Source organism: Oncorhynchus clarkii, chromosome 23 (assembly GCF_045791955.1).
Source record: "Oncorhynchus clarkii lewisi isolate Uvic-CL-2024 chromosome 23, UVic_Ocla_1.0, whole genome shotgun sequence".
NCBI lineage: Eukaryota > Metazoa > Chordata > Actinopteri > Salmoniformes > Salmonidae > Oncorhynchus > Oncorhynchus clarkii.
The window spans coordinates 35,943,901-35,970,020 of NC_092169.1; the positions used below are offsets into that span (position 1 = coordinate 35,943,901).

The 26,120-nt window shown below is 40.7% G+C and overlaps 1 protein-coding gene across 2 annotated transcripts; it reads left to right on the plus strand.

Annotated features, from left to right (window-relative positions):
- The first annotated feature begins 12,258 nt into the window (after window positions 1–12,258).
- Window positions 12,259–22,726, plus strand: LOC139381855 (uncharacterized). Of its 2 annotated transcripts, XM_071125671.1 has the most exons (5): window positions 12,282–12,719; window positions 12,860–12,963; window positions 16,020–16,122; window positions 16,429–16,529; window positions 22,643–22,726. In XM_071125671.1, the coding sequence occupies exons 1-5, from the start codon at window positions 12,434–12,436 to the stop codon at window positions 22,700–22,702; spliced, it is 654 nt and encodes a 217-aa protein (XP_070981772.1). In that variant the 5' UTR covers window positions 12,282–12,433; the 3' UTR covers window positions 22,703–22,726. The 2 variants fall into 2 exon arrangements, with proteins under 2 accessions (XP_070981771.1, XP_070981772.1); XM_071125670.1 differs by lacking the exon at window positions 22,643–22,726 and having other exon boundaries at window positions 12,259–12,719; window positions 16,429–19,429.
- Window positions 22,727–26,120: the final 3,394 nt, after the last annotated feature.

Genomic DNA, 26,120 nt, shown 5'->3' on the forward strand with positions numbered 1-26,120 from the left:
CACGTTTGCTTCCTGTGTTACATCTAAATAGTTCCCACATAGTCTTGTCCAACAATTAATTGTTTTCTTTAACCTTTATTTAACAATGCACACCCCAAACCACACATCGGCAGAGATGGATGGCATTTTCAATCACCTCAACGGTTTCAGTTGTCTGGTGTGACTTAACGTTAAGTGGAGAGACAAGACGTACAGAGACATTTCTGGGGAGGTAGCATATTTGTAGTTATTAACTGTGTGGTTCCAGCCCTGAATGCTGATTGGCTGACATACCACTAGTAGGAGAAAACATGTAGTTTTACTGAGCTAATTACGTTGGTAATTGTAGGAAATGGATTAATAGTCATTACAATTATAGTAAATGATGTGTGTAGTTTTAGTCATGATGTGTGTAGTTTTAGTCAGGATTAGGGTAAAACAATACAACTGTAACAATGCCTATCATAGTATCTTAAAAACAAACTGTCTGAGCAAGATTCGGTGCCGACCTTGGCTGTGGGCCAGTGAGAGTACTTCCCAGGGTCTCCCTATCTTGAGGGAGGACGGGGAGTGATTCTCACGGACTCCCCTAATCTTTGTCGGCTGGGTAGCAGGACAGTGTGTGCGTAGGATAGCTAATGTTTGTGTGTGAAAGTATGTGCGTAAGAAGCCCGTATAAAATAAATGGTTTTGTACAACAGACCAGCGCTCTCGTGAATAAACCTTCTTGGCTATTTTAGCTGGGCCTCCATCTGTTTCATTTCAATCAGTATCTTACAAATCCTGATTAGCAGACTGAGTAGTTTAATTGAATTGGTTTATGAACATCAAAAAAAAATTTCTCATGACACAGTACGCAGAGCCGGCGCAGGATATCCTGGTCCAAGGAGGTGTACTGGAGACCAGGAGCGCTGAGCCGGCACCATCCTTCCTGGCTGGATGCCCATTCTAGCCCGGCAAATGCGAGGAGCTGGAATAGAGCACACCGGGCTATGAATGCGAACTGGAGACACCATGCGCATCACTGCGTAACACGGTGTCTGACCAGTCACACGCTCCCCACGGTAAGCAAGGGGAGTTGGCTCAGGTCTAACCCCTGACTCTGCCAATCTCCCCATGTGCCCCCCCAAAAAATGTTTTTGGAGCTGCCTCACGGGCTTCCGTGCTAGCCGTGTTCCCTCTTATCATCGCCGTTCCTCCTGCGCTATCTCCACCTGCTTCCATAGCAGGGTCATGTCCCCTGCCATTACATCCTCCCAGGTCCAGGATGTCCTCCACTCATCTTTCTCCCGGGCCCAGGATGTCCACTCCTCTTGAACACACTGCTTGGTCTTTTTATGGTGGGATCTTCTGTCACGTTCGTCATAGAGATTGGACCAAGGTGCAGCGTGGTATGCGTACATTCTTCTTTTATTAAAGAAAGAACACTGAACAAACTAACAAAACGAACGAAACGTGAAGCTATACAAATAGTGCAGACAGGCAACTAAACATAGAATAAGATCCCACAAACACCATAGGGAAATGGCTACCTAAATATGATCCCCAATCAGAGACAACGATAAACAACTGCCTCTGATTGGGAACCATATCAGGCCACCCATAAACATACAAATCACCTAGACCTACAAAACCCTAGACATACAAAAACCCTAGACAATACAAAACCCTGAGACAATACAAAACCCCTAGACAATATAAAAACTAGCGTACCCACCCATGTCACACCCTGACCTAACCAAAATATAAAGAAAACAGAGATATCTCAGGTCAGGGCGTGACACTAAGGTGTCGGCTACAGATGATGTGCAGGACCTTGCAGGGATGTGTAGTCTTGCATGATGTCTACATTGATGCTAATTAGCATTTTTGAATCTGAGAGTAAATAGAGACTAATATATTGATAAAAGTCACCTTGTCCGTGAGAGATTTACATGGTTATCAAAACGTCATGCCAAAACACAGCCCTTATTTGAAGTGTTTCTAAATCCCCTCTGGGAAAAATGTATGGTGGAAAAACAATTGGAACCATTTTGCTGTTTGACCGCTAGGTTTAATGGGTATTATGACACCTCCACTGTGAGGCTCTCTCAATTTGTCATGGGTCCGCCATTGTTCTGTGTAGCATAATTATGCTAATATTTGAGACCAGTGTATTGCAGTTAACTTCGTATTTGACTTAATTTTTGTATTTGTTTTTATTAGGGATCCCGAATTAGCAGCTACTCTTCCTGTGGTCCAAACACACTAAGGCACTTACACCACACATAAAACAAACTATAAAACAGTAAATCATATAACATTATTACCCCACTACATACATTGCATTCTGAAAGTATTTAGACCCCTTTACTTTATTCACATTTTGTTACGTTACAGCTTTATTCTAAAATGGATTAAATTCTACGGAAAATTCCTTCGACCTCATGGCTTGGTTTTTGCTCTGACATTCACTGTCAGTTTTCTGAGTCAATTCACGTAGCATTCAATGTCCTGCATTTGTGTTAACCATGGCAGCCATCATAGTAAATAGAGAGATGTGCAGAAATATAATCAGCCTCTGTGTCTCTGAATCCTTTCACCTTAATGTATTTTTCATGTCAGCCAGGCCCATCTTTTTAAAGATACACAATTTATTTAAATCTCTAATTGAGTAAATAATTGAGTAAAGTTAAATCGTTGTGTTCTGTTCACAATATAAAATTGCAATAAACAGTACCACACTAATGTTCTATTTTCAGCCAGGCCCATCTTATCAAAGAAGACACATTTTGGTTGAATGCATTCAGTTGTGCAACTGACTAGGGTATTATCCCCTTTCCCTTCCCTTTGTTGTTGTTATGCCGTTTACTACTCAAACATATTTGACTTGTTAAATCAAAGACGAAATTAACTGCAACACAGTGGTCTAAAATATATTAGCACAACTAGGCTACACAGAACCCCGGCGGCTTTTCCCAGTACTAAAACATCTCCCAGTGCAACATGCCTAGCTATGTCCACTGGGGTGGGGTTTACAGAGCGCTCTTTGAAATAAGAGCTCATATTCAGTGCTTGCAACTTAGCAATTTTGTTGCTAGATTTAGCAACTTTTCAGACTACCCTGGCAACTTTTCTTTTCAAACAGCACCTAGCAACAAATTTAGCTACTTTTAAAAATGTATTTGGGATTTTTAGCAACTTTTGAAAAGTGACTCAAATGCTAAAATGCAAGCATTTTCCCTCTAAATGACACAAAAACTATTTCTCTGTCACACACAGTCACAACACACGTGCCTGGCTGCAAAAGTGCATTGTGAGTGATGTCAGCAGCAGGTGTTCAGTTCGTGCACGGCAGCAGAAGGCCTGCAGCAATTTCAGCAAATTGAAAATCATTGTTGGCTGACGAGCCAAACCCAATTAATATAGTTGTTCAAGAATGCTTGATCTTGAACAGAACTTCAATCAACAACATCAATCAACATGTCTCAATCAATATTGTACAGCCAGAAGTACAGAAAAGAGTGGGAGTCTGTACCTGAACAAATGTAAAATCATATTTTTCGCCGAGATGGCCAGTCAATTTGAGTAACGTTATTGTGTATTATACGTAATGACGCAGTTTTACGTTATCACACAATGACATCACAACGTCATTTAGCAACAAATCAAACCTGCCTCTAGCAACTTACCCTGAAAATGTGTTGGCAGCACTGCTCATATTGCCATGTTCCAATGTATGGAGTTCTCACCACACCAGTACTCAGCTCTGGTGAGCTCCTGCCCAAGTCAAGAACTGCCAATATACAACACGTTGTTTCTCGTGTAGGCTGCTATCATATTTGAAATATAATCAAGTGGGATGGAACAAATTGGTCACATTAACTGCCACCAGCGACGTGATACAGCTGCCCAGTTGGAAGCAACAGTGGGAAGCACCTCGATACAACACCGTTGCACACTAGTCATTCACACCGGATTAAGCTATGTCACAGTGAAATCTAGGTGGTGAAAAATATTACAAGTTATTTATCCCTCACCCATCAAAATAAACATCACTTTCTTTTAGGTTTTAACTAGCTGCTGCTGTTGTGGCCAGCTAGCCAGCATAACCTAGACTCATCAGGAGACTGACTGAAGAATTGACTGAACCGAATCCGTTCGTCTCCACTCAACTCTCAACTGTACAATTTACAGTGCCTTGCGAAAGTATTCGGCCCCCTTGAACTTTGCGACCTTTTGCCACATTACAGGCTTCAAACATAAAGATATAAAACTTTATTTTTTTGTGAAGAATCAACAACAAGTGGGACACAATCATGAAGTGGAACGACATTTATTGGATATTTCAAACTTTTTTAACAAATCAAAAACTGAAAAATTGGGCGTGCAAAATTATTCAGCCCCTTTACTTTCAGTGCAGCAAACTCTCTCCAGAAGTTCAGTGAGGATCTCTGAATGATCCAATGTTGACCTAAATGACTAATGATGATAAATACAATCCACCTGTGTGTAATCAAGTCTCCGTATAAATGCACCTGCACTGTGATAGTCTCAGAGGTCCGTTAAAAGCGCAGAGAACATCATGAAGAACAAGGAACACACCAGGCAGGTCCGAGATACTGTTGTGAAGAAGTTTAAAGCCGGATTTGGATACAAAAAGATTTCCCAAGCTTTAAACATCCCAAGGAGCACTGTGCAAGCGATAATATTGAAATGGAAGGCGTATCAGACCACTGCAAATCTACCAAGACCTGGCCGTCCCTCTAAACTTTCAGCTCATACAAGGAGAAGACTGATCAGAGATGCAGCCAAGAGGCCCATGATCACTCTGGATGAACTTCAGAGATCTACAGCTGAGGTGGGAGACTCTGTCCATAGGACAACAATCAGTCGTATATTGCACAAATCTGGCCTTTATGGAAGAGTGGCAAGAAGAAAGCCATTTCTTAAAGATATCCATAAAAAGTGTCGTTTAAAGTTTGCCACAAGCCACCTGGGAGACACACCAAACATGTGGAAGAAGGTGCTCTGGTCAGATGAAACCAAAATTGAACTTTTTGGCAACAATGCAAAACGTTATGTTTGGCGTGAAAGCAACACAGCTCATCCCTCTGAACACACCATCCCCACTGTCAAACATGGTGGTGGCAGCATCATGGTTTGGGCCTGCTTTTCTTCAGCAGGGACAGGGAAGATGGTTACAATTGATGGGAAGATGGAGCCAAATACAGGACCATTCTGGAAGAAAACCTGATGGAGTCTGCAAAAGACCTGAGACTGGGATGGAGATTTGTCTTCCAACAAGACAATGATCCAAAACATAAAGCAAAATCTACAATGGAATGGTTCAAAAATAAACATATCCAGGTGTTAGAATGGCCAAGTCAAAGTCCAGACCTGAATCCAATCGAGAATCTGTGGAAAGAACTGAAAACTGCTGTTCACAAATGCTCTCCATCCAACCTCACTGAGCTCAAGCTGTTTTGCAAGGAGGAATGGGAAAAAATGTCAGTCTCTCGATGTGCAAAACTGATAGAGACATACCCCAAGCGACTTACAGCTGTAATCGCAGCAAAAGGTGGCGCTACAAAGTATTAACTTAAGGGGGCTGAATAATTTTGCACACCCAATTTTTCAGTTTTTGATTTGTTAAAAAAGTTTGAAATATCCAATAAATGTCGTTCACTTCATGATTGTGTCCCACTTGTTGTTGATTCTTCACAAAAAAATACAGTTTTATATCTTTATGTTTGAAGCCTGAAATGTGGCAAAAGGTTGCAAAGTTCAAGGGGGCCGAATACTTTCGCAAGGCACTGTACGTCATCAGTTTGGGCACCATGGGTGTCCGTATAGCCACAGAACAATGAGCTAGATATATGGAGCGAGATAGCTGCCAAAATGTTGAACATATGTATCGTTAGGATCGTAAGAAAAGCCAATACGTGAAACGTAAAATTAGAATTTGTACATTTACAGATCTATGTTAAGATTATGAATGAACATTTACACATTCAAATCTTACGTCTTCCTTTACTTGGATACAGAGCTTTTTGAAACTTAAACTTTTGTCAGTAATGTGGCATTTTTTATTTAACAAAGCATGTCAGTTAAGAACAAATTCTTATTTACAATGACGGCCTAGGAACAGTTAACTGCCTTGTTCAGGGGCAGAACAACTGATTTTTACCTTGTCAGCTCGGGGATTCTATCTTGCAACCTTTCAGTTACTGGCCCAACGCTCTAACCACTAGGCTACCTGCCGCCCCACATCTGCAAAGGACCTGAACTGAACATAGCTAGTCGAAGTTGGCAAGTCAATCAAGCAACTCCAGCCCAGACGTTAGAGCTTGTTTTAGAACTGCATTCAATAATGGCGTTATACCAGTAGATGGGCCTTCAGCAAATTACTTGTGTGAGAATGATAGACACAGAAGATCATTCTCTAGAATAACCACCTGAGCTGCAAAACAGTTTCTTATTTAAGCTAGGTCTATTCCGCTATCTAAATATGCCATGATGTTGTGTGTTATTTAATGGCCACATAATTGCATATATTATTTTTCTCTGCTTGGGGCTACTGTGTTGATAATGTAACCTAATGAATCACACCTTTTCCAGTATTTTAGAGAATGGACTGTAGGCCTTATATTATTATATATTATATTAGGCATTTTGACTGTTGTATTAGTGAAGGCTTGTTATTCTATTCATCCTATTCATATCTGGATCCTGGGACGCATTTAGCGTTAACGCTGGGACCGCTGATATATGTCCCAGGATCCTTGCTCAAACAAGTTGGTACTACATTGGCGAAGCAGCTAACCTAGCTGCTAGCAATCAAGCTAGGCAACCTGGTCTACTATTGCCGGATACCAAGCACGCTAAGCGGTTAGCCTTTGTGGCTAGGGCTGCACTTTTATTTGTCTCAGTTTTAGGACCTCCAATTTCCAGAGTTTTCTACTGCCGGTGTCTCTCATTTCACAGAGTGAATAGCGGGCTCGTCCTACTATCAGTACTATCATGCCCTCGAAAAAAGACGAGGATCACATCTCTGCTGGGCAGGTACGTGAACTCTTGGGGAGAAGCAGAACGTTTTCTATAAGGAAAAATATACTTCAGCAGGAAAATAACTTTAAAAGCTTCATACAAATGATAATGGAGTCTACCAACAAATGGCTGGACGACCTGACTAAAGATGTACAAGACATTAAAACAAGCCTTCAGTTCACACAAAAGGATGTGGATGTATTGAAGACCACACAGGATACACTTTCCGGAAACTGTTCCTCTATGCGGAATAAAATCACCACAGACAGGGAGGGCCTCCAGAACATGTCTGGGAATGCTGATTACCTGGATGGACAATCGAGGAAAAATAATATTGTAATAGATGGTATCCAGGAGAGCCAAAGTGAGACATGGGATGAATCAGAGGACAAAGTTCAAAATCTGTTTTCTGAGGAGCTACAATTGGATCAACAGGTTGAGCTGGAACGTGCTCACCGGTCTGGGAAACCAGGGGGCACTGATGGTGCCAATGGAACCAGACCCAGGCCAATTGTAGTGAAATTCCTCAGGTTTAAGGATAAGCTTGCAGTCCTTGAAAAAGCCAAACGTCTTAAAGGGTCCTTCATCATCATCAATGAGGATTTCTCAGATGCAGTCCGTCAAAGAAGAAAGGAACTAATACCAGCTATGAAGGCTGCAAGAGAACGAGGTGACATAGCATATCTGAGGTATGACAAACTGATTGTTCACCCTCCCAAGAAGTTATGAGGAGTGACAGACACAAGTAATTCCAGACCCACACACACACTTAGTATCGCTCTCTCAGATTCCAACTGCTGATTTATGTTTGGACATATAAATACTGGAAATCTACCAAAGAAAGGTCTGTTAATTGCTCACTTGAATATATGTAGTTCAAGGAACAAAATTCATGAAATATGCGGTCTAGCGCAGTCAAACAATATTCATGTATTGGCAATATCAGACTCACTTGGACTCTTCTTTTGAGGATGCTGAGATCTCTGTACATGGATACAATTTGTTCAGGAGGGACAGAAATAGATATGGGGTTGGAAGTTCAGTTTCCATTCAGAGTCATATTACAGCAAAACAACGTCAAGTCTTAATGTTGAATGGATTAGAGGCGCTATGGGTAACGGTGCATGTAATGAACACGATGGGAGACAGAGAGCTGGTTTCAAGCACAGGACGCAGCAGGTGTTCATTGTAAAGGACCACAGGAGGAGGCAGGTAGTTGAGTCCAGGGGCAGGCAGAAAGTCATACACAGTGGGTCCAAAAAAGGCAACAGTACAGGCAGGGAAAAGGCTAGTAACGTCATCCGGGAGATCAGGCAATAGGTTGATAACAGGAAATCCGATAGGCTAAAGTACATTCAGGGAATAGGTGAAAGGCATCGTTTGTGAGGCAGGCAAAAACTATCATACATGGGAGAAGTACATTACAGTTAAACCAGCGCTCCAAATAGAAGTGTGCAAAGAACTGAACTAATTAGTGTGTGATAATGACATACAGGTGTGTGAACAGGTGATCAGAATTCAGGTGATTGGGATCTGGAGAGTGAGCTACGTTCAGGGGATCTTTGTGTTTGAGAGTGTGAGCTGGAAAGTGAGCTGTGTATGTGTATGAAAAGTGTGAGTTGGAAGCAGACGTTACAGTGCATTTACCACATTTGAAACCTATACTAATTGGTTGCTGCTATTGGCCACCTAGTGCTGATGTGAAATATCTTGTAATGTAATTTGCGAAATGTTGGATAAGGTATCTGATGAAATACGGAAATCAATTTTTTGGGAGATATGAATATAGATTTTTTTGAATACCAACTGTCCAATGAGAAAGAAACCTATTTCTGTTGCCAATGTATGTAACCTGACCCAAGTTATGACATTACCAAACAGAATGTTCACTAATAAGTCCGGTATCACATCATCTACTTGTGTCGATCACATTTTTACTAACATGGTTGAACATTGTTCTAAAGCTGTATCAGTGGAACTAGGTTGCAGTGTTCATAACTTGGTTGCACTCACTAAGAAAACTAAAATACAGAGGGTTCAATTAGGACTAATTTGTGGATGAGATTAAGAATGTGCAATGGTTGGAAGTGTGTAGTAAGGATGATCCTGAAATGTCACAAAGTTTGTTTATGAAATTATTTAAAAGTATAGCTGATTAACATGCCGCTTTAAGAAAATGCACTATGAGGTCAAACGGTGCGTCAAGGATTGATGATGAGCTGAGAAATTTAATGATTCAACGCTATGATGCCAAAAAAGTAGCAGATAAATCTGTCCCTCTGTTTGATAAGAAAAGTTTTTGTAAATTAAGAAATCTTGTGACTAAGCTAAATACAGGAAAGAAGAAGGGATTCTATCAGCACAAAATGTATGAAGTAAAAGGTGATGGGAAAAACTGTGGAGAACGTTGAACACTATTATGGGTAGGAATTTGAACATGTCTGCCTCTTTTGTTGAATCAGAGGGTATGTTTATTACAAAACCACATGACATCACAATCTACTTTCATGAATATTTTACAGGCAGAGTGGACAAGTTGAGGAATGCTATGATTCCAACTGATGGCTCTATGTCATATACCCTTATAAAATATTGTATCTTGAAGGAGAGGCATTGCATGTTTGAATTTCATCAAGTAGAAAGGGAAGGTAGAAAGGATGCGGTTGTCTCTTTCAGATGACAAGTCACCTGGTACAGATAATCTTGACGCCAAATTACTTAGAGTTACAGCTAACCAAATATCTACCCCAATCTCTCGACTCTATGGCTGCATGCCTATAGAAGGGCATCTTCTGAGGCTTAGGGGTGCTTTTCTGAAGGCGCATGATGCTTTGGTTCTGCATGAAGATCACAAGCTCTTCAACTGGGCTGAGATGGAGGAAATAGCTTATATGCAAATTGGAGTGGTTCTAGGGTGGCAGGTAGGGTGGAGGTGATATAGTCCTTGACTAGTCTCTCAAAGCACTTCATGATGACGGAAGTGAGTGCTACAGGGCGGAAGTCATTTGGCTCAGTTGCCTTAGCTTTCTTGGGAACAGGAACAATGGTGGCCCTCTTGAAGCATGTGGGAACAGCAGACTGGGATAAGGATTGATTGAATATGTCAGTAAACACACCAGCCAGCTGGTCTGCGCATGCTCTGAGGACGCGGCCGGGGATGCCGTCTGGGCCTGCAGCCTTGCGAGGGTTAACACGTTTAAATGTTTTACTCACTTTGGCTGCAGTGAAGGAGAGCCCGCAGGTTTTGGTAGCGGCCGTGTCAGTGGCATTGTATTGTCCTCAAAGCTGGTTATGATTGCAGACAGAGCCCAGTGAATGGGATGGTGCAATATTGGATTAGTCATATTTTAATAAGGTGCATGCATGGGGATACCCATGCTGTGGAGATAGACCTAGCGGACTGAAACCTCACTGTTGTAGGCACAATACAGCTAGTGCTATCGAGATTCACGCTGGCAAATCAATCCATTACGTTAGCTACCTAAATGTGAAGTAAACTCAACTGAGTAATAGAGAATGGAGACTTTTAACTTGAAAACGTGCAGGATAACTCTTTCTGGTTTCCTTGACTTCCGTTTTTTTTTTACTGTGTTATGCTTGTTCTCGTAGCACTCCTCACAGGCCGTTTGGTGTACGTTTTTATGTCGCTGAGATGAAACTGCCAAAACTCTGACAGTTATTATTGTACATCAGAATTGCATCACACTATTTGCTCAAGCCTAAAATATTAGTCCGTAATCTTAACATGATGTTTGTATGTTCACAGACATAATTTCACATTTACGTTTAATGTTTCACGCATGGCTTTTCTTACGACCCTACCAATTTACGGATGGATTTTCTTTCGAGCCTAACGATACGTACGTTAAACCTTTTGGGAGGTACCTCGCTCCATACAGATGTTTCACCAGATAAATGTGAAGCATCCAGTTGGCATTTCCACTCACTACCAAATATGGTGGTGGGAGAAAGCCCAGTGGCCGGCAGGGGGAGAACATGGCCAATAAGGATTTTGGCCATTCTGCTAATTTTCTCATCAATGAAACATTTGATCTCCATAACATTTTCTGTTTCCAAAACTAGAATCTGTAACAAACAGAGTGGACTGCGTTTTGTAGACTTTACCCTTTGCCAAAGTAAAACAAAAATGGTGTTGTTAAGGAGTGCAAAGGCGAATTTAGTTATTGCACACTCGCACATCACATTGCTTGCTGTTTGGGGGTTTTAGGCTGGGTTTCTGTATAGCACTTTGTGACATCGGCTGATGTCAAAAGGGCTTTATAAAGACATTTGATTGATTGATCGTAGGCGTTCCATAACAGAAATATACAATTAAATGCTAGAACGCGCCAATAGGATCTCACTAGCTCTTGCTTGGACCTGCCCACCTCCTTGCTTGTTCTTGTTCTGCCCACTGATTTAATTGATTTACTCCCATTGGAAATGACAGGCTCTGGTCTATCTTGGGTTAGTTATAAAACATCTTTGGTATAGCCTCTCCCACGAAGAAGAAGACCCTGGTACTGAAAAGAGAAGCTTATGGTTGCTATGGATTTGTATATATTTATTTCACTACCCGTACAGTAAGTGGCAGCAATACACCGTATCGATTGTAGTCTGCCAATAAAGCTAAAAGAAGAAGATAAAGAAATTGGGGAAAGTAGTGGTAGGTGGTAATTGTAGGGGTTCCCATGGGGCTGGGGATCAGAAATGTCCCGTGCGAGAGAAGCAGGTTGAGGTTTCCAGGGTTAGAGTAGTGCAGAAGTTGTCATATGCTGAGGCAGTGAAGAAAGTAGAGGAAGATGGGTTAAGGGGGAGGGATCCTGAGAGGACATACGTTAAGGAGTGGTGTGTGTAGTAGATCTGTACCAGTACAGAGGGATAGGCCAACAATTGATATATGTTTCAGTAAGATTTGATTTTTAGCATTTATTGAAATGGTTATCAACTGTACTGCAGGGATGGAATGTAAGTCGCAGAAAATTGAGGTTGTGTTGGCAGCTGCAGAGAGGTATTTGGGTATACGAGACTTGACATCAGAAGAGTTACAGGGTGTGAGGTAGGACTAAATATATTTAAATAGTGGAGTTTGGTGGTGTTACTTTTTTATTATTTGATTTTTTTTGTGAGTGGTGTAGATAAGGTATTTATTTATTTATTTTTTCAAGCAAAGTATTAGGGAGTTGTACTCCAGTCTAGTAGGTGGCGGTAATGCAACATTTATTGGATGCCAGCTGCCATTTAAACCTCATCAAAGAAGAAGAAAAGGCGACCGACGCTGGTGGTCCTCTGTTTACTTTTTAGTGAACTACACCAATTTTGATTTCGAGGTGTCTGCATCTATCTGTACTTTTCAACAGCCTTTTCCTTCTACACTACACATCCATTAACAAGTACTTATTCGAAGGCCATTTTCGGTCAAATAATGGCAAATGACGTTGCTTTTCACACTCAGCTAGCCTCCATCATGGAGGTTTTAGCTAACGCGGCCGTTGCTGAAATCTGCGAGCTTGTTGACAATGGCTATGCGGTCCTGCATTTAGAGATATCTCAAGGGCAGAAGGAGAATGAAGCGTTGAGGAGAAAACTACGGATGATGGAGCTGAAAGTGTCTCGTGCGAGTACTCCGAGAGCGGGAATGGGAGGCTCAATGCTCGCACACAGTCGTTCTCGAACTCACTTTGGCATGGAATCGAGAAGGACATCAGTCGGTAAGATTCGGCGGTTACAATAGAACGCATACTAACTACATTTATAGGTTACGTCATTTTAGAAAGCAACTTATCAAGACACCATTGATAAAGTGTGTTGTGTGTGAATGTAAACAATTTCCCTTGTCTGCTAATTTTAGGCGAGGTACATTGTCGGAGAGGAGTTGATTCCCAGTTGGTCACCAGCCTGTTTAGGGACGGAAAGTCCTCAGGTGATACTGGACAGGCTACCACACAGAGAAAGGTACAGGGGCGAAAATCTGATATCAACTTTGGAGGGGACAATTACATGACACCAAAAGTAGTGCTGTAACACATATTTATTTTATTTATTTTATTTTACCTTTATTTAGCCAGGCAAGTCAGTTAAGAACAAATTCTTATTTTCAATGACGGCCTGGGAACAGTGGGTTAACTGCCTGTTCAGGGGCAGAACGACAGATTTGTACCTTGTCAGCTCGGGGGTTTGAACTCGCAACCTTCCGGTTACTAGTCCAACGCTCTAACCACTAGGCTACCCTGCCGCCCCATATAGCCTACGTTGTAATATGTTAAATGTATATTGAGGAACCATAATTACTACTACTACTACTGGATAATTGATAGGTACAGTAGTTAACTGAAGGGTTGTCCCAAATGTTTAAATCATTATAATACTATTAATAATAATAGTTATAGCAGTGTTCCTTATCAGTCCAGTATCTATGCAGGTATTTGTATTTACAACCAGCAATACCAAGCAAGGCCAGTAGGTGGTAATGGTACTGTACACTGTATGGGCGCAGGTTTCATAAATACAATGAACATGATGCGATCTCATCTCAAATAATCTCCATTGAGAACCATCACAAAGTTGGTCTCCGCACTGAACTGACCTTTTTATTGAACTTTTTCTGATTCATTTATATAGTCATTAAATCTGTGCCACTGGTTTGAGTCTATTACAACATCTTTACAATAACAAAGCACTCAGAATACGTTCAGTTCTAAAAGCAAAATAACTACTTCAATGAAAAACCCAAACAAATCAACCAAAATATCCTTCAGAAATACTTAGTTATTGTTCAGTCAGTGTCTCAACTCTTCAAACAACAGCTATTGACAAGTATGTCACACAAAGTATGCCATTTTAAATAAAATAAATAATTAGTAAGTGTACTGTCATGTACTAAAAACTACTAAACAAAATAACAAATATCATACTATATACCAAGGGTTCTCAAACAAGGTAGGTGGGTCCCTGGTGTTATGTCAAGGGGTCCATGAAATAAAAAAGTGTAATGAACGTATTCAGCAGCACAAGGATTCCACTAACTTTACATATAATATAGAGGGGGTGGAGGTCCCTGAGGAGGACCACTCAAAACCTTGCCTGCCTTTCCTCAAAATATGCAGGGGTTCCAGTACTCAAAAAAGGTTGAGAACCACTGCCATACACACTACTGAACAAAACAACTGAACATATGTTTGAGGGTTTCAATGGATCCAACAAATTGATGGCAGATATTTACACTCAAGACTGTCCAGCCTGTCTTTATGTACATTACAGACAAAATTCTGATCAGCACCTCAACTTGGTCAACCAACCCCCGCACCTGCACTGGAAGCCTCCTGAGGACCTCTGCTGCCTCTCAACTGCTGCTACAGGGGTATTTTTTGCGAAAGAGAGACAACTGCACTGAAAGAGAATCAATGTTCAGCTCAGGGTACTGATCTAGAGACTCATCCAACTCCCCTGTGAGAAGCACTCTTTCCAACTTTTGCAGAATGTTTAGACTGTCCTGGTCAAAATGGTGGCCAAACTGAACCTCCACACCATCCAACACTTAAAACAATTCTGCCCTATAGTGATCCACTGCTTTGCCAGCAAATCGTCTTGAGTGTGTCTCAATGGATTCAATCAATGTTGTTGCTTTCTCATACAGTGCAAGGTAGCTTTTGTCATTTCCACGCGCTGGATATCTGGACATTGATTGGATTTAGCTGGTGTGCTGTTACAGTTACAGTGGTGGCGGTGGGTTTGGCAGTTTTGATGGGCTGTGAATTTTACAAAGGCATTTCTCCAGTTCCTAAATGCTGCACTAATGAAGGCAGCATCCGCTCTTTGACACCTGGTCCTGCCGTGGCTGTGCCACTGTCCCCTATACTGGTGCTGCTGGCAACAAGGTTGACACCTGGTCCTGCCGTGGCTGTGACACTGTCTCCTATACTGGTGCAGCTGGCAACAAGGTTGACACATGGTCCTGCCGTGGCTGTGACACTGTCCTCTGAAGTCTCTATCCTTGGCCCTTTCCCTTTCACCACCCTCACTGCCTCACAGTCTGTCTCCTAGAAATGAAATAAGGTGTTTGCCATACTCCTAACTACCACTACCCAAATAATCACAACAGCAATACCATTGCCTTAAACAAATCTTAGTTCAGTCACCAGTTTAAGTTGAGAGTGGGGGTATCCATGGCATTTTCCAATTATGTCCCTATTTTACAAGTCAAAAAAAATAATAATTGAGAACCTTTCATAATGTTGCCAAACAAAGACTCAACAAACCTACCTGAGACTCCCTGTCTTTGCCAGTCTGTCCCTGCCCACTTGTCCCCAGCTCTGCTGTCTATGTGCCCTCTGTTGCCTGATCTGCCTAATGACATCATGTTTACAGTGATATATTGTGGGGGACAAATCATATTTTTCCCAGGATGGGGGGGTCGTGTGTCCCCCGTCCCCCCTGGGATTTCCGCCTATGGAAAGGTAAGCATTTGTCCACACTTGTTTCAGAAAGGGCAGCCTAATATTTCAGTGGTTATCAACACAACCTAGGTCTGAATGTAAATATGACATATAGCCCACCCATGCTAGTGGTAATTTTGTAATCAAGTGATCCTGTTTTACCTGTTTACTGTTCTGTTAGTGTTCTTGTGTTATATCTTTTTTTCAGCTGTCTTTATGACTGTGACTGTACAGAGCATTATTCCCAGTTTTAACTGTGTGGTTCCAGTCCTGAATGCTGATTGGCTGACAGCCATGGTATATCAGACTGTATACCATGGGTATAACAAAACTTTTAGTTTGACTGCGCTAATTACGTTGGTAACCAGTTTATAATAGCAATAAGGCACCTCGGGGGTTTGTGGTATATGGCCAATATACCACGGCTAAGGGCTGTGTCCAGGCACTCCACGATGCGTCGCACATAAGAACAGCCTTTAGCCGTGGTGTATTGGTCATATACCACACCCCCTCGTGCCTTATTGCTTAATTATATCTTGCATCCCAATTGATTTTACCCAACCTTGTGTCCAACAGCCTGTAGCGTTGGATGAGAGAAAGTCCAAATCACCTACCATCAAAGAGGAGAGGCGGGAAGAAGCCTGGGACAATCACGACCAACGAGAGAGACTGAGTACCGGTAATTAAATGGGAGACGGGCTTAAGAAGTGTCTTCATTATGCCTTTTGGAAAAAAAACATGATACATGAATACTGTCATGTAAAATGATTGCAGTAATGTTAGACTGTACTGCGTACAATTCATAAATTGATTTAATTATAAGTACAATAGATTTCATGGCAATATTTTTGGCTTTCATATAGACTAGATTTATACTAATACATTTCTCAGAAATTGCTCATATCCTTTGACTGATGTGTAGTATTTGATTACCTTCATGAGCATCCAGTTCAGTGATTCACACACTGTGTTGTTGATGTTGTAGGAGCTTTAAATCCCCGTGTTGGAGGAGAAAGGCATTCCAACATCGACACAGAGGCTGCTCAATCAATCAGCAAACAGGAGAACGCCAGCTCTTGTATATGGGTGAGTGGTGAAACAGACAACAGCCTCTTGCCAGAATCAAATGAAAATATGAGTGTGAACAAAAGATCTCAAACCCCAGCATTGGAAGATGGTGATGGAATACTTGACCATGCAGGCTTTGATTGTATGATGTTTGAGCCCCCCAGACAACTTGGGACCCTTAGCACCCAGGGTCCTGGGGCTGATCTTCCTGAGTGCTCTTACTCTCATGTGGATGTTGTACCTCTTAATTCTGAGTCAGAGAATAGTTTTCCCTTTTCGATGAACAAGGTGAGTCGCTCCATAACTGAGCACAAACAACCTGTAGCTTACAGAGACAATAGACAGAGGGTGCCGTTGCCCTCAGATGAGCCTCCCATGACTGTGCGAAAAGGCATGGAGACTGGATCCAATGCCTTGGTAATGACGGATGGTTGGGTCTCCCATGACAGTCATAATAACGACGCTGTGAATTACAACCAAGACGGCACAGCAGGTAACCGGTTCATTTGTAGTTTCTGTGGTAAGACTTTGGCGTGTCTGAAGAACCTCAAGACACACCTTAGGGTTCACACCGGGGAGAAGCCGTTCAGCTGCATGCAGTGCGGGAAGCGCTTCTCCGACTCCAGCAACCTCAAGCGACACCAGAGCGTACACACGGGGGAGAGACGCTACGGCTGCAGCCACTGCGGCAAGCGCTTCGCCCAGTCAGGCTCACTCAAAGTGCACCTTAGCATACATAAAGGATGCAAGCAGTTCCGATGCCCACAGTGTGGAAAGACTTTCATATCGGCCAATCACCTCAAGAGACACATCAGTGTCCACGATGGAGAAGAAAGTATTTTACCAACCACTTTTCAGTGAGTGAAAGCATACCCAAACGTGCGCCAGCCCAGCTTGAACAAAAAAATGAATAGGGGGCTCGACTGAAGGAGTTGATCATCCAAAAAGTATTCCATACACTTTTGAATGACTGTTTTTGTAACTCTTATCATTGAAGTTGTTTATCACTCATCCTTAGCCCACTGTGTGAAAAGTGGTTTGTGGACTCAAGTAATCTCATTCGTCACACCGGATACTACATACAGTGTGGGGAGAGGTTTGCTGCGAAGCACATTCTTAGAATTCACCTAGAGAGAAACTATTCTGGTGCTCTAGTGCTGGAGATTGTATTGTCACTGAGTATACCACGAACACAGTTATTTGGGAATAATTCTACTTTCACATTTTGACTGAACACATTTTGTCTGTATTGGGCTATTTGTTATTTACAGTTTAGGAGTAGTCTTATAACAAAAGGAATGGAATTAAAACAAAATATTTTGGATGTGTATCTAATAATGTGTACCATTATTATTTCAAAAGTGCTGCAAGAAATATATGAACAATACAAACAGTGATTGTTACTACTACTACTATTATTATTATTATTAGTAGTAGTAGTAGTAATATAAAACATACTACCTCTCTTTAGGAAAAACACTCCTCCAAGCCAACCAGTCTAGTAAAATGATATCTCGCAAAGGCCCATGTATGACATTTTGAAATATGAATTATCTTGCACACATTATTTTTGTAAACATTTCCTCTGAAAATGTGTTTTTGTGAAATAAACAATTGTAAGAAAATGGCCAGTATATTGCTGACTTTTTTGACTCATCCAGTAGGATGCAGAACCAGCCTCTCGTCAGCAACACTAAGTAAGCACTTCCGGGTCATGAAATAAAAAGTCCCCCACGTAATAGTAGAAAAATGTAAATAACCTGTATTTAGTCATGGCATATGAAAAATTATTGCCTAAACAATAATAATGATTCATTTTTGTTCAAATTTAAGTGAGATTTGCATTAGTTGGGTTTTAACACATGTTCCAAGGTCAAATAAATAACACTTTTCTATATACAAATATTGCACTGCACAGGAAAAACTATTGATTGTGTCTTCATAAAACCAGGGTTTTAACTCTTCCCCCTCCATAGCCGCCATTTCAATTTACTGAATATGGAATACATATTAGACTGTAGAGAATAAACTTTATTACCTGTCTCAGCTTAAGTGATGTGGAAAATAGTCAGTAGGTTCTCTACTAACCAAATATGCACACACAATCATTTTTTTCTGTACAGGGCTGTATTTGTACTGTTCAGGCACCCCACTTTAGCTGTTTAACCACAGTAAAAGTCAAGCAACACTTCCATTGACCTAGCTTTTTGTTCAAACTGTTTTGTATACTAGGAATTCAAGTGAGTAGACTGGACCATGGTTTTATGAACACACCATCAATTTTTCCCTGTACAGTGCAATTTGTTTGTGCAATACAACAAAAATACTGTAAGACTTTGCTTAAACACTACATTTCAAAATGGCATCCTTGAACAATCACACCAGTAAATTAACAGTAATTATACAATATATTTTTTTATTATGTTTTATTTTCTTACCAGTAGACTATGTTCCTTACATGAATTGACTTGAGCTCCAACCATTTCTCAATGTGCTCTAATTCATAGTATTATTTATCGTATATGAAATAGTAATTCCCTTTTGTTTAGATTTTCCCATGGTTGGCTATCATTTTGTAACAGTTCCAGCATTATGCAAATTACAAAAACATCTTGATTTCTTATAATACACATAGCGTTTACAGTGGACTTACGTTTTTAATTTGGATAGATGCAGCTACAGTTGAAGTTAGACGTTTACATACACTTAGGTGTATGTCATTAAAACTTGTTTTTTAACCACTCCACAAATTTCTTGTTAACAAACTATAGTTTTGGCAAGTCGGTTAGGACATCTTTGTGAATGACACAAATAATTTCTCCAACAATTGTTTACAGACAGATTATTTCACTTATAATTCCAGTGGGTCAGAAGTTTACATACACTAAATTGACTGTGCCTTTAAACAGCTTGAAAAATTCCAGAAAATTATGTCATGGCTGATAGGCTAATTTACATAATTTGAGTCAATTGAAAGTGTACCTGTGGATGTATTTCAATGGTAAAATCAAAAGAAATCAGCCTAGACCTCAGTAAAAAAAAATGATGTTCATCCTTGGGAGCAATTTCCAAACGCCTGAAGGTACCACGTTCATCTGTACAAACAATAGTACGCAAGTATAAACACCATGGGACCACGCAGCCGTCATACCGCTCAGGAAGGAGACGCGTTCTGTCTTCTAGAGATGAACGTACTTTGGTGAAACGGGTACAAAAGTATCTATATCCACAGTAAAACAAGTCCTATATTGACATAACCTGAAAGGCCGCTCAGCAAAGAAGAAACCACTGCTCCAAAACCGCCATAAAAAAGCCAGACTACGGTTTGCAACTGCACATAGGGACAAAGATCGTACTTTTTGGGGAAATGTCCTCTGGCCTGATGAAACAAAAATGGAACTGTTTTGCCATAATGACCACTGTTATGTTTGGAGTAAAAAGGGGGAGGCTTGCAAGTTGAAGAACACCATCCCAACCATGAACCACGGGGGTGGCAGTATCATGTTTTGGGGGTGCTTTTCTGCAGGAGAGACTGGTGCACTTCACAAAATAGATGGCATCATGAGGTAGGACAATTATGTGGATATATTGAAGCAACATCTCAAGATATCAGTCAAGTTAAAGCTTGGTCGCAAATGGGTCTTCCAAATGTAAAATGACCCCAAGCATACTTCCAAAATTGTGGCAAAATGGCTTAAGGACAACAAAGTCAGGGTATTGGAGTGGCCATCACAAAGCCCTGACCTCAATCCTATAGAACATTTGTGGGCAGAATTGAAAAGGCGTGTGCGAGCAAGGAGGCCTACAAACCTGACTCCGTTTCACCAGCTCTGGCATGAGGAATGGGCCAAAATTCACCCAACTTATTGTGGGAAGCTTGTGGAAGGCTACCCAAAACGTTTGACCCAAGTTAAACAATTTAAAGGCAATGCTACCAAATAGTAATTGAGTGTATGTAAACTTCTGACCCACTGGGAATGAGATGAAAGAAATACAAGCTGAAATAAATCATTCTCTCTACTCTAAGCACTTCCGGGTCATGAAATAAAAAGTCCCCCACGTAATAGTAGAAAAATGTAAATAACCTGTATTTAGTCATGGCATATGAAAAATTATTGCCTAAACAATAATAATGATTCATTTTTGTTCAAATTTAAGTGAGATTTGCATTAGTTGGGTTTTAACACATGTTCCAAGGTCAAATAAATAACACTTTTCTATATACAAATATTGCACTGCACAGGAAAAACTATTGATTGTGTCTTCATAAAACCAGGGTTTTAACTCTTCCCCCTCCATAGCCGCCATTTCAATTTACTGAATATGGAATACATATTAGACTGTAGAGAATAAACTTTATTACCTGTCTCAGCTTAAGTGATGTGGAAAATAGTCAGTAGGTTCTCTACTAACCAAATATGCACACACAATCATTTTTTTCTGTACAGGGCTGTATTTGTACTGTTCAGGCACCCCACTTTAGCTGTTTAACCACAGTAAAAGTCAAGCAACACTTCCATTGACCTAGCTTTTTGTTGTTCTATAGGATTGAGGTCAGGGCTTTGTGATGGCCACTCCAATACCCTGACTTTGTTGTCCTTAAGCCATTTTGCCACAATTTTGGAAGTATGCTTGGGGTCATTTTACATTTGGAAGACCCATTTGCGACCAAGCTTTAACTTGACTGATATCATTCTCTCTACTGTTATTCTGACATTTTACATTCTTAAAATAAAGTGGTGATCCTAGCTAACCTAAGACAGGGACTTTTTACTAAGATTAAATGTCAGGAATTGTGAAAAACTTGAGTTGAAATGTATTTGGCTAAGGTGTAAACTTCCGACTTCAACTGTACATGTTGCTGATATAATGGAAGTCCTGTGGGCAAAGTGTTGGAACAACTTTTGCAGTTTTGGGAGCATCCAAGCAAAGAAAATGAAGATTCTGTAAAACAGTCTTGTGCTGTTATGAAGGTAGATGACTAATAATGTGACAATGCATAATATCTCCTGTCTGGGAAATGTTTACTACGGTTTTAGGCAACCTAGTTAAATTGCAGTACTGGTATCATTGACTAGGACACGAATGAGGAACTTTGTGTGCCAACGATTTACACTGAGGATGACCTGTTTTTTTTAATTTTTTTTTTTTAAACCTTTCTTGCACTATGATTTTTTGGGCACCATGTTCTAATAAACATCTTGATTTTCCATTCAAGGCTCAGTTTTGGATTTATTCCTTTTTTCAACAGTGTGCTGGTCTCACCTCTTCCAGGTTATAAAATGTAAGCAATTGCAAGTAAAACATTTCGTTTTTCTGCAGAAAAAGTTGAATTTGTCTTAAGTATCTTCAGTCTCACCAGCGGGTTCACACAGGAGAGAAACCCTTCAGCTGCTCTGTGTGGGTAGAGGTTGTGGTGGTTAATTTCTTTACTATCAAATGAGGAGAGACAAACTTATCACACAAGTCACAGTTATACTTAAACTAAATCTTTAATAGTGAGAGCTTTGCTATAGCAATGGCTTGTTGATGAATCACCGTTTCTGATGATCCGTTGAGAACGGCGAGACAAAGGCTACTGAGATCTTTTATAGCAAAGATCCACCCCCTAGTCGACATAACAAACCACAGATATTTTGAACGTGTCACAAGGTGAGACTTTTTAAATGAGAAAGGAGTATCCCGTAGCCAGATAGCATTCGCTATAAATTATCGTTCAGTTTGGCCCCTGAGACGAGGTTCTAGTCTCGTTCCTGGTACTTCATAGCACAAAAACACCAACTCATCCAATGGCATAAATCAATTGTCAACTCCAGATACTCCCATCTCAAGTAAAACCCCTTCTTGACCCCACACCTGGACAAGGTCACTGAGGGTAGTGAGCCTCTAGGTCATACACTATCCCAGAATAAGTGCAACATCAGCGATGCCATACAATGGTTCCAGACACTACCACACATATCCCCCAATGCCAAAGGAGGGAGTGACTGGTGCACAGACATTGTGGAGACAAGTAATTGGTTCCCCGTTATTCACGCTATCCCTTCACATGGTTTAAGAATAGGTAAACACTTTCACATATGAAGACAATGTTCCCTTCTGTCCTCTTCCCTTTCTGATATTCTGCATAGCACCAGGGACATGTGAAAGACAAGCCTGACCTCTCCCTTCTCTGGGCCCCAGGTGACTGAGCCCCAGCTGAGGGAAGAAGTGCAACTGCCAACACAAGAGTCCGAAGGGGTACATTCTAATAACAAGTATATCACATAAGCATATTATGCAGATAAGACATATTAATTATCTATGTTACACAACTAATTCTGATTCTTCCACCACAAGGTTCAGCTAACCTGGTTATCTGAAGAAACATCAGAATGTCCACACGAGAGAAAATATTTGTTTGCCCACTGTGTGGAAAGCAATTAGTGGACTCAAGTAATCTCATTAGATACAAGAGTGTTCATACAGGAGAAAGACCCTTCATCTGAATACAGTCTGGGGGAGGTTTGTTGTAACAGCACAACCTTACAATTCACCTAGAGAGAACATTCAGGTTGCTCAAGTGCTGGAGATTGTATTGTCAGCATACCATGTACACAATTAGTCATGAATAATTAAAAAAATTTAAACATTGTTACTGAACTCATTTTGTCTGTAGGCTATTTGTCATTTACATTTGAGGACTATTGTAACAAAATGTGTGATTCATATTTCAAAAGTGCTTAAGCAATATATGAAAGGTGCCGTACAAACAGTGAATGTTACTATTATTATTAATATAAAAAAATACTACCTCTCTTTAGGAAAAACACTCCTCCAAGCCAATCACTTGAGTAAAATTATATCTCACATGACATTTTGAAATATGTATTATTTTGCACACATTCTTTTTTTTCCAGAATAGGCTCTTAAAATGTATGTTATAAATGCATTATTGTTATATTTACACCCTTTTCCTCCCCAGTTTTCAATCTTGTCTCAACGCTGCAACCCCCCACGGCCTCCGAAACATGACCCGCCTAACCGCGCTCCTTAACACCGGCCAGCTTAACCCAGAAAAAACACGTTATATCAGTGTTGTCCCTGTTGAAATTCGAGACGGTCTATGCATATTCATGAGGATAGCATAGCATCTCACTCTCCATTGAGAACAGGCGGTTGTTGACAGCCTGCCGTTCTGCTCTGTGGACAACGAATCCCATTGTTAGGCATCTCCTCATTATATCCAAATCTCTGATGTAGCTGCATCTATCCCATAGAGATAAATAGGGGACTCATGGACATAACCCATTTTAGCATGGACATTGCCACCCACCACTAAAGTAGATATAGGAAGAAAATGTACTACTTTTAAACGGATGGAACAGAACCGAAAATAACACAATTATTCGAGGAACAGAATCAGAACCGGCAATGAGAGTGATTTATACTGTTCCAGAACAGAACCATTATTTAAAAATGCATGGGAACCGATAAATAACTTTATTTTTTGTTAGCTGCATTTTTTCCCAGTCCCACAAAAATCGCAACAAAGTGCCTATGCAAAGACCTCACTCTGTCACTCAAACTTATTCCAGTGTCCAGCTGGAAATCTTTACCAGAATGGCCCCATTCATTCTTTCCTTTACACGGATCAGTCGTCCTGGTCCCTTTGCAGAAAAACAGCCCCAAAGCATGAAGTTTCCACCCCCATGCTTCACAGTAGGTATGGTGTTCTTTGGATGCAACTCAGCATTCTTTGTCCTCCAACCACGACTAGTTGAGTTTTTACCAAAAAGTTATATTTTGGTTTCATCTGACCATATGACATTCTCCCAATCTTCTTCTGGATCATCCAAATGCTCAGGCCTCTCTCATCTTTTTAAGTGGGAGAACTTGCACAATTGGTGGCTGACTAAATACTTTTTTGCCCCACTGTATTTACAGAATCACTGGTATTTAACCTTCGTCCTATGCTGAGTCACCTCCTTACACATCTGGACAGTCAATACAGCTCGGTTGCTAGGCTGGACTTTGGTGATGCCTGTTCTTTCTCACTTCATCTGACCTGACCTCAGCCCAAATTCCTCACTCCTCCCCAACTCACGGCTGCCCTGTTGACTTGTAACAGACTGTGGACCTTCTCTTTTCCATAGGATATCTGATTTTTAACAAGAACATGTTCTGACAGAATGTTAACATTCTGCATTCCCCTTAGTGACATGAATAGAAAAATTACATAAACAACGTATTTTATTTTTCTCCTTCTGGTTCCTAAGAGAGTGATAGCAAAAGACTTGAAAAGAAAAAAGAAAAACAAAATATAACAGGTTCCAAGAGGTGTTCCCAAGCCATGTCATTTTCACTTCGCTCCCCATCTCCTTCCTCCTCCATTGCCACCCGATATACAAGTGTGGTGGCCCTAATCAACTTTACCTCATCTTGAGGAAACTCAGCACTGTACATACATTTCACATCAATGCCCTCAGAAGATGATATCCCAACAATGCCACTAAGGTAACCCCTGCTACTACTAACACTGCCCATGACGCAAACTTCAAAATCCCCTAATTTGCCCTATAGTCCAGTTCCTTGCTGTTGCTATAGCATCCGTAAGCATTGTACCTTTGACGAACCCATCATTGAAAGTTGACAATAGTGTCTGAAATGATCACACTATCTCTGCTACTCCCACCATGATCTGGGTATGTGTGATTTACAATTTAACTTCGTAGTCTCTATATTGTGCACAGTTTGCTGTCCTTCCTCTCCAACTAGCTATTCCCTGATATCATTATACACAGAGTGGTATACTACCTCCTTCCTTAGTTTATGAGCCACGCAGATCTCCTCCTTAGTCACATTGCATTCCGTTCTCCCAATTCCCTATTGTCAGGTTCGCTGGAATAATTATCAGAACAAGCTGCAGCGAGATAAGATTTCCACATTATTTATTAGAAACGCACAAAACAACAAAGAAAGAACGAAACAAACAACGAACTGTAAGAAAGAGGTGTAACATACACTAACTCAAAACAATATCTCATAAAACACAGGTGGAAAAATGCTACTTAAATATGATCCCCAATTAGAGACAACGATAGCCAGCTGCCTCTAAATGGGATTCATACCAAACACCAACATAGAAAAACTAAACTAGAACCCCACATAGAAAATAATAACTAGAAAACCCCCCAGTCACGCCCTGACCTACTCTACCATAAAAAATAAGGGCTCACTATGGTCAGGACGTGACACCTATAATGTTAATGCCTTGGTTTTTCGGGACTCCACATAATACACTGATGTCGGTCTTGCCAGACTCTGCAATTAACACCCTTATGCAAACATTCTGTCTCCAATACCTTGCCTCTGGACACAAATACATTCACACATAAATAATTCCATCTTACCCATAACACATTAGTCACTACTAAAGTCAATTTCCAACAATCCCTCCTCTGGAACAATGATCACTCGTTCCATGACACCTAGAAAACATACAGTTGAAGTCAGAAGTTTACATGCACCTTAGCCAAATACATTTAAGGTGCATTTTTCACAATTTCTGACATTTAATGAGTAAACATTCCCTGTCTTAGGTCAATTAGGATCACCAATTTATTTTAA